At 43.6% G+C, this 12671-nt stretch overlaps 1 protein-coding gene across 1 annotated transcript in view; it reads right to left on the bottom strand.

Moving 5' to 3' along the window:
- The window catches only part of loxl1 (lysyl oxidase-like 1), a 71522-nt gene that overhangs the window by 33356 nt on the left and 25495 nt on the right, over positions 1-12671 (bottom strand). Inside the window, exons 2-3 of the mRNA XM_068015433.1 lie at positions 7435-7543; positions 3040-3177 (exon numbers count right to left, since the gene is read on the bottom strand). Of these exons, the coding sequence (XP_067871534.1) occupies positions 3040-3177; positions 7435-7543 (247 nt within the window). The remainder of the gene's footprint in view (positions 1-3039; positions 3178-7434; positions 7544-12671) is intronic.

Below are 12671 nucleotides of genomic sequence, written 5' to 3' on the forward strand. Positions count from 1 at the left end.
GTTTGTTAGGAATATTTCACATAGTTTGCAAAGCTTGCTGTTGTGCAATTATGGTCGGCCGGCAAATCTCCAGCCAAGAGGAAAAAGCTCATTAACATGATTAAGGGCTTGATGGACAATATTGCTTAGAAAACTGAAAAGAAACAGGGTGTAACATAGAAACATTTACAGCGCAGAGGGAGGCCATTCAGCCCAGCATGCTCGTACCGAAAGAAGAGCTATCCAGCATAATCCCATCTTGCAGCTCTTGGTCCATAGCCAATGTTCCCTCTAATTTCCTTGTGCTCTGTGCAGCCTGTTTATTGTCATGCATGGTGCCTTTAAGATTGCTGCGAAGCAGCTTGCACGTCGATCTTGAAAGGGACTGCTTCTTGCGCACATCCTGTTTGACTCCTGCACGGTGTTCTGGACTGCTGCTCAGCTTAGAGGGAACATTGTCCATAGGTTACGGCACTGCAAGTGCACATCAAAGTATTTTTTAAATGAAGTCGGGGTTTCTGCCTCTACCACCCTTATGGGCAGCGAGTTCCAGACCCCCTCACCCTCGGTGAAAGAATTACTCTTCAACTCCCTTCCAATCCTTCTCCCAATTACTTTAAATCCACCTCTCTGCTTAGGGAAATAAGTCCTTCCTATCCAGTCTATCTCGGCCCCTCAAAATTTTATACACCTCAATTAAATCTCCCATCAATCTCCCGCGAGAAAGGAGGTTTACTCATCTGGACTTCATTAGAATCCTAAGCCCACAAGTGATAGGATATTGTTCAAACCCAATTATTTCCAATGACTTAAGGGAAAGGGCGAGGCGGGGAACTTTTTACAGGTTTCACCCACTCTATAAGCCACAAGATCTTTCAACATAGAGGTTAGCATAGCAAGATCAAGATAAAACAGGTTGGATCAAATCCCACTTAATGTTCACAGTATCACAGATCACTTACTGCATCTGGATGCAATTGAGCTGCTGGCATAATGAACTAGCTGGCCTATCCAGCTTTGACAATTTATAGGCATATCCAAGGTTGGCCTGGGTGTGCCTATGATGTAATCATATCAAACTTTAGTATTCTGGCACTCAGTTGGTTGAAAAATTGGTCTTAGGAGGGCAGGCAAAGGCCAAGTTTCCATATGGGCCTTACTTCCATGATTGCTAATGCGATTCAAGAGGCAGAGGGGACATTTACATAAAATGTTTAGGTTTAAAAAAAGGAATAAATCACCAGTCAGACCTCAGCTGAAAAGACTGCCCGTGGTGTTGGCTTCCTGTCACAGATCTGCCCAATAGCGCACGCAAACGCACGTGTGCACTCACTTAACATTCCCACATTCAACTACCAAAAGCAGTTAATTCATGGAGCATCTTAACGAGATTTACAAAGAGGTCATGGGGTAGCAATGCATCTTGGACAGGAGCACTAAGCGGGCAGTACTGCATTAATCGCTTGTTATAACCCCCGCTCCATACTTAGTTACAGAAACTTCAACAGAATAGAGCACCAAGTCGGCTGTATAATAGGTGGTCGAGCAAACACCACTTGTTTTGTGCTTTCACCCAAGACAAATTTCTACCGCCACCACGTTGTAGATCTAATAGTGGCTCAATCAACACCTCAATTCCTAGAAAGTGAAAAGGAAGAAAGATTTAACAGTCTCTTTGGTACAGCCAAGATTGTACAGTAGGAGGTACAGAATCCTACACAGTGTAAATGCCAATTAGTGCTAGATAGCAGAATATTTTAGCAAACTGAGTGTTTTCACTGGATGATTTTGTTTAGTAAATGTTTAAATAACCAACACTAAATCAAAAGTTAAAGAATTAATGTCATCTAATACGCATTACAGTCAATCTTATAACCTGGTTTTAGTAGTATGCTTGTTGGACAGTAGGGTACTGTGCTATTCAAATATTTACAAAAGGAAAACCAAGATTTGATGTTTTATCCAATTATCAGATGATAATATAAAGATGCAAGTCCATATCTAGACTGTATAGGATGCTGTAGAATCTACTGTAGGCCATTTTATATTAGTTTCTTCTTAAAAATATGTAGCATTTGAAAATTAATAAATTTGTATAAAAGATGATATTTCCATAGGACAAAGCTGATGATTGGCCACACTTCTTTCTTTTGGCACACACAACTCGAGGCTCAAAGCACAATGAATATAAATTATATAAATACAATAAAATATTTGCAACCACCACTAATTCAGTAGAACTGGCCCCAAATTTGACTCCTCTTTCTTAATAAAAAGTTTATGAAGTAGCATAGTAAAGGTTTAATTCATTTTATTAACATTGAGATTTAGACGGTTCTGCTCAATCTGCCTCTCATGCCAAGTCGTCTCTTACTGACAGTTTCTCTGCTCCTTCTATAATTATTTAAGAAGCTACACTGTCTGCACATAGATCAAGAGAAAAGGAAATAGTGTTGATACCAAGCAGAGAAATGTAGATCTTAATACTGACTAGCCATTGACTTCAATTGTAATAATAAAATGGTCAGCTGATTACCTGTCACCCATTTTATACTATCACTCAAAGTCAAGCTCTAACCCAAAATGTGAGTGCTTTGAAAGAAAGACATAGATTCATTACTTGACACCAATCCACTAGATGCAATTTCAAGCACAGCTAGGGTGCAAATGTAACCACCATGTAAATGGAATCTGAAATGGAAACCAATAGATGATGCATCTGAAACAAAGTCGATGACAAAAAAGATCCTCGATATTAATGACTGCTATTTAACTATAAAAGACACATCAATTGCCATTATTTATTCAATTTTACAGTCACTATCTTAACCTTTTCGCTTGACATTTTAAATGAGCTGTAATCTTTCCAACAAAGTTCTCAAGTCATTTTCATTATACAGAAATAATTACTATCGTGTAGGCGTAATTTTATCTTAATTGAATCCCTGGGCCAATAGTGCTTGCATAGGTTTTGTGCAAATGAAAATTCTAATTTGCCCCTTTTCCAAAGGGTTGTTCAACTCCCAACACCCACACACAATGTCATTCCGGCAGACTTACTGGTGACAGCTGTGCCACTCCCAAGAGTGTCGAGGTCTGTTCGGGAGGAAGTCAGCGACCCCCTGGTTCTTTACTCTCTGGGGAAACCGCAGCAGAACCCTGATGTCATAATCTGTGGCTTCAGACGTATAAGCAGAGCTGAAAGAGACAAAAAAAAAAGCTTGGTCTGAGCCTGTGCAGATAGAATACACTGCAGAGCCTGTGAATGAACAGCACGGAGGTAATTCAAAAACTATGCCACAACTGGTTCCGAGCACTCTGTGAGGGACGGAGGGAGGGAGGAGGGGAGAACCCCTATCTTAAACAGACCATACGCATTTTTCACTGTTTACAGTGTTTGGGAAATCTCTAAATACATAGAATTTTCTACATTACAACAGTGGGTACTTCACTGACTGTAGATCTAACTGGGATGTCCCGCAGCCAGTATGCAAGTCTTTTAGATTAATATTTGAATTGGGGTTATCTAGCGCATGTATGATTTTCTATTTTGTTAATGGGCACATTGCATATTCTGAGTGCTCAAGACAGATGTTACTCTGAGAAAATAAACAGGACAGTTTCTTGTCAACACATCTGGAAGACCACACAGCAGGATGTTTTTCATGACAGTGAGACTGGAGATAAATCTCACTGGTCCACTCTGATATTATTTAGAAGGAAAAATAAATGGCTCCCGCTTCTCAAAGAAAAGGGAGGCTGGTTCATGTTTATGGGGCTGTTCTTCCCCCTTTAACACTCCTGCTGCTGTCTCCAGTCATCACACCCCATGGTTCAGACATCAGTGTTGGCTCACTTTTGTAATCAAGTTCTTAGCTGGAGCTGTTTTCACAGCAGGTCCAGGATTCCACTGCCTTGCGTCCAGCGTACCCAGTCAAAAGCTGGAAAAATTCGAACCAAAGACCAAGCTCGCAATGTTAATTGTGACTGAAGTTTAAGCTCATGTGCTCCTCAAACGGATTAAAACTTGAAAAAAAAAGTGTCTTTCCGGATGCTCCACAGCTGATGAATTAAAACAGGAATGCAATCACTGTTGTTTTTTAGTCAAAGGTAGCAGGCAATTTGCACAATGCACGATCCCACAAAACAGCAGATTAGATAACTGACTGGTTAATTTGTAATCTGGTAGTGTTGATTGACGGAGGAATGTGGCCAGAACACTAGGAGAATTCCCTACTCTTCTTTGAATATTGCTGTTGGATCTTTCACGGCCACCTGAACAGACAGATGGGGCTTCAGACACAGCCGGAAGAACTCCCCGACATTCCAGCATTCCCTCAGTACTGCATGGAACTGTCCATCTAGATTATGTGCTCCAGACATGGAGTGAGCCTTAAACTAACTTTCTGACTTAAAAGGGAGACTGCTTCCACTGGGACAAGTCAGTAAGCACGTTACCCCGAAACTGCTGTCCTTTCTTAGCAACATAGGAACAGGAGAAGGTCGTTCATCTCCTCATTCATCTCCTCCAGCCTGTTCTACCATTCAATTAGATCAATGCCCGATCTTAAAAACTTCATCTGCCCGTCTTGGTTCCATATCCCTTATTACCTTTACCTAACAAAAATCTATCAACCTCAGTTTTGAGATTTTCAACTGACACACAGCCTCAACAGCGTTTCGGGGGACAGAGTTCCAGATGTTCACCCCCTTTGCGCGTAGAAGTGCTTCCCAATCTCGCCCAAGGACAGCCTAGTTCCAATTTTAAGGTTATGCCCTATTCTGGACTCGCCCTATCACAGAAAATAGTTTCTCGCTATTTCCCCAATTAAATCCTTTTACAATTTCAAACAGCTTGAGTAGACCACTCTTTTACCTTCCATACAGAAGGGAAACAAGCCACCTTTACGCCACTGGTGTTCATAATTTAATCCTTTCAGCCCTGGGATCATTCTGGCAAACCGGCGCAGGCTTGGAGGGCCGAATGGCCTGTTCCTGTGCTGTACTGTTCTTTATTCTATTCCCTTCAATGCCCAGAACTGAACACAGTACTCCAGATGCATTCTAAGCTTTATACAACGACAGCATAATTTCCACCCCCTTGTATTCTCATCCAATTCTGTGCCCAAAGGAGCATTATCTACATGAAAAATGTTTACCAAACCTTATTGGCCTACAGAGCAAGAGACAGATATCACTCTTATCATAACAAAGCCTTGCAAAAGTGATGCAAGTTATATCATCCTATTGTCTGGTAGCAAACAATTGAGAAGATTTGCTGAAGAGTTTCTCAAAGAGTTGGGCCCCTTTAATAAAATATTCTATCAGTGCAGTTTAGTTAATGAAGAAGTGGTTGAACACAGAATTCAGTAAAAGTCGCATCAATCAGAAAGCAGGCGATTAAAACATGACCTCCCTAATACGCTTTGCTGGAGTGGAGGCTTTCTACAGAAACGCTGAGAGCTGTTGAGAGTTTAATTAATCACCAATGTTACTGTCACCACTGAATTAATTTGATCTCAGAGGTAACCCACATAATAAGTTGTTTGGTTCATTAAGGTTTCCTTGTGAGCTTTACCAGTCTTAAGAAACTGCCTCCTGAGTATAGGCGTCAGCTGTGGCTCAGTGGTTAACACTCCTGTTTCTCAGTCGGTAGATTGTGGGTTCAAGTCCCACTCTAGTGGCTCGAACATCATGCTCCATGCAGTGCTGCAGTGTTGGAGGTGCTGTCTCTCAGATGAGATATCAAGCCTAGACAGTTCTCTCAGATGGACATAAAATATCCAACAGTACTATTTTGAAGAACAGCAGGGGAGTTCTCCCCAGTGTCTTGGCCTTTATTTATCCCTCAACCAGCATCACAAAAACAGATTATCTGCTCATTATCATATTGTCGTTGTGGGAGCTGGCTGTGTGCAAATTGGCACCACGCTTCTTACATTATAACAGTAACTACACTTCAAAATTACTTTGTGGCTGTAAAGCACTTTTGGGGCATAGAGGTTGTAAAGGTGCTATATAAATGCAAGTCTTCCTTGCAATGTAAAAACATCAGTGGCCCAGTATTCAGCAGCAGCTGAGTAACAAACAACTGCACATCCTATGCAAAGCAGCAGAGCGGAAGAGAGTCCTGTTGCTCAGTTCCCAGTCTCAAATCTCATTTACTTTAAACAGTTCTCTCTGATGACAAGACACTGTAAAAAAGCGGCATGTTAATGCGAACAACGTGACTCTGGTGCCATCATTTGCCCCTCAAGAGGGGTATTGTCTGATGCTTCCAATCCTGGGTGACAGCCAGTAGTAAATATAAACACCAGGTAGAAATGAAAGCAGAGAATCTGGTCAGGCAGAATAGACGGCAGTGAACCAGAAGCCTAGGAGAGGAGAAAAAGGTTAACAGTAAGGATGCAGACTGTCCGCTGAAGGTGTTGAAGGCCCTCTTTAATGCAAGTTCTTCCTTTAATTTCTGACCTTCAACTCCCTGCACTCCAGGCAACCTGAAGTAATTGGCAGCCGGGCAAGAGCTGATTATAAAGTGAAATTTCACTCAATTTACACTCCATTTCCAATTGACTTGGAAGTACATTGCCGTTCCTTCATTGACACTGGGTCAAAATCCTGCAACTCTCTACTGAACAACATTGTGGGATTACCATCATCACATGGACTGCAGCAGTTCAAGAACGTGGCTCACCACCTTCTCAAGGCAATGAGGGATGCGCAAAAAAATGCTGGGCTTCCCATATATGAATTTTTTAAAAACACATAGACCAGATTTCCTTTGAATTTCAGGTCTATAATATTCCAAATTTTTGTTTTCTTCCAAACCCAGGGGTCAAGTTTGTCTACATGCCCATTTTCAATTGGCATTCTACTCCTGAAGGAGCCTGCAGGTTAAACAAGGAGGTAGTTGTAATGTCATATGAAGGGAAGCCAAGAAGGAATTGCATTCACACAGACCATTCAGCTCTCAAACGCGAGTATGGGCCATCCACTGAACTGCCAACTTGCCTTTATAGTTAGACCCAGACAGCATGAGGGAAAATTTTAGGGCTTTTTTTTTTCTGCTGTGTTTGGACAGCACTGTTTAATAATATTTTGTTGCACTATTTAAAGGCTTGCCTGAACCAAAGCGGACCTATAAATCGAGTGACATCCCTCTTAATAATCAGTTTTTGGCCTTCTGCCAGTTTGACTGGAGGGCAAGGACCTGCATGCCAGGAATTATAGAAAAACCCCACTCCATTGAAGACTCCAAGAGAGAACCTGTGACTTTAACTGAAAGATCCAAATCCAGGATCTGCGACAAAAGACTGCAATTGAGACTCTCTCTGTCTTAAGTACCTTTGGAAAGATCTTCGCAATTCAGATTCGTGACCACAGAACTCCTAATTTCGAGAAGCAAATTAAAAAACCTGCTCGGTAGATGAAGCAGGTCCAAACGATGGCCCATACCTTGCCAGACACTTCTCTTCCGCTGCACACCGTAGTGAATACAAGTGGGATCTCTGCACGTAAGTAGAGGCTTGGACATAGTACGGGTCTGGCACCAAGTCAGGCAAACCTAAATGAAAAAAGGTGGGTGGGTGGTGGAGGGAGAAAAGAGAAAACTGTCATGATTATCTGAACAGAGAACAAAGTTAACCTCAGGAATCACACACAGCTTTGCACAATTGCAGGCCAAGAGCACAAGTTTTCAACCTGGGGTCTTCAGCCCAAAGGGAACTACAATGAGATCACAATATCTGATTTCTGTCCGTTAACTTACCAACGTGTTATTTCTGTTTTTTTTCCCTATACTAATAAATGTTTTCTCCATATATCAGTGCACAGTTATCCTTTCAGGTAGCTACTATGGGCTTCCTGGAGTCAGGAAATGGAGGTCCTGAAGAATGTGTCAATATTTACACACAGTCCCAGGATTGTGCCAAAATATTAGCGAGGCGAACTCCCTAGGATTGTGCCAACATATGCCAGAGGGGGTGAATCCTCAAGAATGTGCCAATATATACAAAAGGGACCCACAGGAGCGTGCCAAATTATGCAGGGTGTCCCCAGGAATGGGCCAATATTTGCCGGGGGGAGCCAGAATTTGCCAAACTTTACACCGAGGAATCTCCCCCGCCACCAACAGAAAGATTTGAAGACTACTGGCTGAAACAGTGACCTCCTATTGCAAATATTTCCACATTGCTTATTTCTATAACCTGCAAAGAGAAAAACAGTGCTGGTTCTATCAAATGGTGCTGGAAAGCTTTAACTCTAACTACTTCTATTAACTTTCCATCACCTGTACACTTCAATCACCCTCAGCCTGCCATCTGTATTAACAGTTAAAAACCACCTTCTCCTTCCTTCTCTCTTGTCTCATGTCGAGATATCTCATGGGCACCAGTGGTGTCACCCTTGACTTCCGAACATTTTATATCACCCCTGAATTCAAGTCAACCTCATCAGGTCAATGATCCTCATCGGCAGTGGGGGCAGGTGCTGAACGCAAAAGGGAACTGGGCTAAATTTTAAAGATTTGCTTTGATTCAGGTGAGCCTCCTGCTTTAAATATCATCACTTAATTGTCTTGTTCCAGCCATAGTCCCAAAGGACCACAGGCATCTTTCCATTAGAGAGACATTTGGTGATGTATAGCTTGAGGGTCACCACTCCTCAAGCATGGGGCAAGGCGAGGAGGCAGGCATCCATGAACTATCACAGCCGATATGGGGATTGAACCCGCGCTGTTGATATCTTTCTGCATCATACACTAGCCGTCTAGCCAACTAAGCTAACCAACCCCCCACTATCAAATAATATTGGTAGCCCAAATGCAGCCATCACAAAAAGCATCAGCTGCATTGCCTCAGACTGCCGGTTGCTGGGAGCAGCGGTCAAAATAGACTGGTGGCTTTATGGACAAGCACCCATTTGGTCTGTAGACCAGTTGGAGGCTAGTTAGTCAGGGGGAGGCTCTTCCCCATTGAGATGCCAATATAGGTTACATAGCATATGCAGCACAGAAACAGGCCATTCGGCCCAGCAGGTCCATGCCGGTATTTATGCTCCCCACAGGTTCTCTCCCACCCCTCTTTATCTTTCTAATACATCATATCCTCAATTCATTCCATCTTCGCTGCCTCCGGAGAATACTTGGCATCAGGTGGCAGGACCGTATCTCCAACACAGAAGTCCTCGAGGCGGCCAACATCCCCAGCTTATACACACTACTGAGTCAGCGGCGCTGGAGATGGCTTGGCCATGTGAGCCGCATGGAAGATGGCAGGATCCCCAAAGACACATTGTACAGCGAGCTCGCCACTGGTATCAGACCCACCGGCCGTCCATGTCTCCGCTTTAAAGACGTCTGCAAGCGCGACATGAAGTCCTGTGACATTGATCACAAGTCGTGGGAGTCAGTGGCCAGCGTTCGCCAGAGCTGGCGGGCAGTCATAAAGGCGGGGCTAAAGTGTGGCGAGTCGAAGAGACTTAGCAGTTGGCAGGAAAAAAGACAAAAGCGCAAGGGGAGAGCCAACTGTGTAACAGCCCCGACAAACAAATTTTTCTGCAGCACCTGTGGAAGAGCCTGTCACTCTAGAATTGGCCTTTATAGCCACTCCAGGCGCTGCTCCACACACCACTGACCACCTCCAGGCGCTTACCCATTGTCTCTCGAGATAAGGAGGCCAAAGAAGACATCATATCCTTCTAATTCTTTCTCCCTTATGTGTTTATCTAGCTGCCGCTTAAAAGCATCCATGCTATTCACCTCAGCTACTCCTTGTGGTAGTGAGTATCACCACTCTCTGGGTGAAGGTGTTTCTCTTGAATTCTCTATTGGATCTATTGATGACTATCCTGAATTTATAGCCTCTAGTTTTGGTCTCCACCACAAGTGGAACCATCTTTTCTATGTCTAAGATTTGAACTTCGGGCTTTAGCAAAAGATACAGAAACTATCAAAACAAGCTATTTTCAAATTAAGGCCACCATGATTTTTTCTAAATGTTCATTAGTGCTAGGAGCAAACTCTGGTTAACCGCACTAAGTGGTTTTAACCAAGTTTCACGCCCTCATTCTGTTGCGCCCCCTCACTGACTCTCTTCTAACCTATGCTAAGTAATAAGGTCATGGCTCATACTGTTTGGAAGCCAAAAGCTCCTTCCTTTCACATCTTTTAACAAAATATTCTGTCCTTGTTTTTGCCTCCTTCTTGAAGGAGCTGTGGTACTGGTAAATCTCTGGTTCATCATAGGTGAGCAATCATATGTGAAGCTGAACATCAAAACTGGCATCCTATTCAACATGAGGAATATCACAGCATAGCCTTATTGGATCTCTGTAATATATAAGGCTAAAGGGTAATTTGAGGAGATTTTTTAGGATTTTGAAAGGAATTGATAAGAGTCGATAGAGAGAAAATTTTGTCCCTGGTGGAGGAGTTTCAGACATGGGAACAACCTTAAAATCAGGACAGAATTTGGGAAAACGTCTTTATGCAAAGGGTGATAGAAGTACGGTACTCTCTCCCAGAAAAAGCAATTGATGCTCGCTCAGTTAATAACTTGAAATCGGAGGCCAATAGATTTTTGCTAACCTAAGGTAGAAAAGGATATAGCGCCAAGGCAGGTAAAATGGAGCGAAGATACAGATCAGCCATGATCTCATTGAATGGCAGCACAGGTTCGTGGGGCTGAATGGGCTAATACCATTCCTGTGTTGTCCTGTGCTCGGTCGATATCCCCCATTTAGACACTTTGCAGAAGGAATTCTTGAGTAGCCATGCGAAAGGGAACCTTCGGCTGATATTGCCCTCTCACCATCTGTGTGGGGCAAGGACACAGTGGCATTGGTAAACGAGGTGAGGATTTTCAAATCAATGCATCAGGGATGATGGATCCAATCGGTGAGGAGAGGGGCAGCAGGAGCACAGAACTCTATACAGGATGCAGCAGTGAGTTTTTGGACAAGTTGCAGGTTGTGAAAATGGAGCCCAGGGGGAAGAGTGTTGAAGTAGTCAAGCCGGGGTGTGATAAAGGCCTGGATGGCTTTCAACTGCAGCAGAGGTGAAGTAACAGGGCAGAGGCAAGCAGTGACACAGCGGTGGAAATGGATTGTTTTTGATAAAGTGGAAGCTGTGAAGTTCGGGGTTGACAACCCCGGTTGAAGGTTTCCCCCTCCTACTGCTCCACCTACGTGCCCCGGAAATTGGCCGCCACACACAACCATCCTTGCGGACTGACCTTGCCCGTCAACTGGAAAATGAATAGTCTCTCCATTACCGGATTGAATGATCCCTGACTGTTGGCCATTTTTCCACCTATTTCTTAATATTTTACAATTAACAAACAAAAGCGTTCAAAGAAAACCTGCAATTTCTTTTTAAAAAGCTCTTGGTTTCTATCCAAGGATTACTGGAAGCAGTGTCCAGGAGATTAATCTTTAATTCCTGTAAACTTCAGGATAATCCTGGAGGGTTGGTACCCCTAATGGGGTTTGAAGTTCAGCTCAGGGTCAAACAGGGCACCGAGGTTGCACCCTATTGAGTACGCAGGCAGGGGGGGGGGCTGAAGGAGTTGATAGGATTGAAGACTGAAAAGTGACGTTTCCAGCAGGAGTCAGACAGGGTGACTCTGATTTTGCCAGGTCTGAAAGATCCATGATGCGATGTCAGACAAGCAACACAACAATCCAGTTACATCCATGGACTCAAGGATGCTGGTGGAGAGGCAGAGCTGGGCTACATTTTGCTTACAATGAAAAGGGATATTCGAACAAAATTTCCCATCTGTTCAGATCCTACTCTCAATGGTATCATACAGTCAAGGGAGGGAGAAGGGAAAGCCCAAACCAGAGGCTCAGCCACTTACTTAAAGAGGCACAGCAGCACTCACTCATAGAAACATAGAAAATAGGAGCAGGAGTAGGCCATTCGGCCCTTCGTGCCTGCTCCATCATTCATTATGATCATGGCTGATCATCCAACTCAGTAGCCTGTTCCCACTTTTGCCCCATACCCTTTGATCCCTTTAGACCCAAGAGCTATATCTAACTCCTTCTTGAAAACATACAATGTTTTGGCCTCAACTGCTTTCTGTGGTAGCGAATTCCACAGGCTCACCACTCTCTGGGTGAAGAAATTTCTCCTCATCTCAGTCCTGAAAGGTTTACCCCGTATCCTTAGATTATGACCCCTGGTTCTGGACTCCCCCACCATCGGGAACATCCTTTCTGCATCTACCCCGTCAAGTCCTGTCAGAATTTTATAGATTTCTATGAGATCCCCCCCTCACTCTTCTGAACTCCAGCGAATATAATCCTAACCGACTCAATCTCTCCTCATACGTCAGTCCCACCATCCCAGGAATCAGTCTGGTAAACCTTCGCTGCACTCCCTCTATAGCAAGAACATCCTTCTTCAGATAAGGAGAACAAAACTGCGCACAATATTCCAGGTATGGCCTCACCAAGGCCCTGCATAATTGCAGCAAGACATCCCTGCTCCTGTACTCAAATCCTCTCGCTATGAAGGCCAACATACCATTTGCCCTTTTTACCGCCTGTTGCACCTGCATGCTTACCTTCAGTCACATCATAGCTACTAGTGAGAGGCTCCTGGGAGCATGTCATCTCTCAGCCAGAATCTGAAAGGCACCAGAATAACCCTCCATTTATTTAATCCGACCAATCTCAGTCTCAAT

Source organism: Heterodontus francisci, chromosome 35 (genome assembly GCF_036365525.1).
Source record: "Heterodontus francisci isolate sHetFra1 chromosome 35, sHetFra1.hap1, whole genome shotgun sequence".
Taxonomy (NCBI): domain Eukaryota; kingdom Metazoa; phylum Chordata; class Chondrichthyes; order Heterodontiformes; family Heterodontidae; genus Heterodontus; species Heterodontus francisci.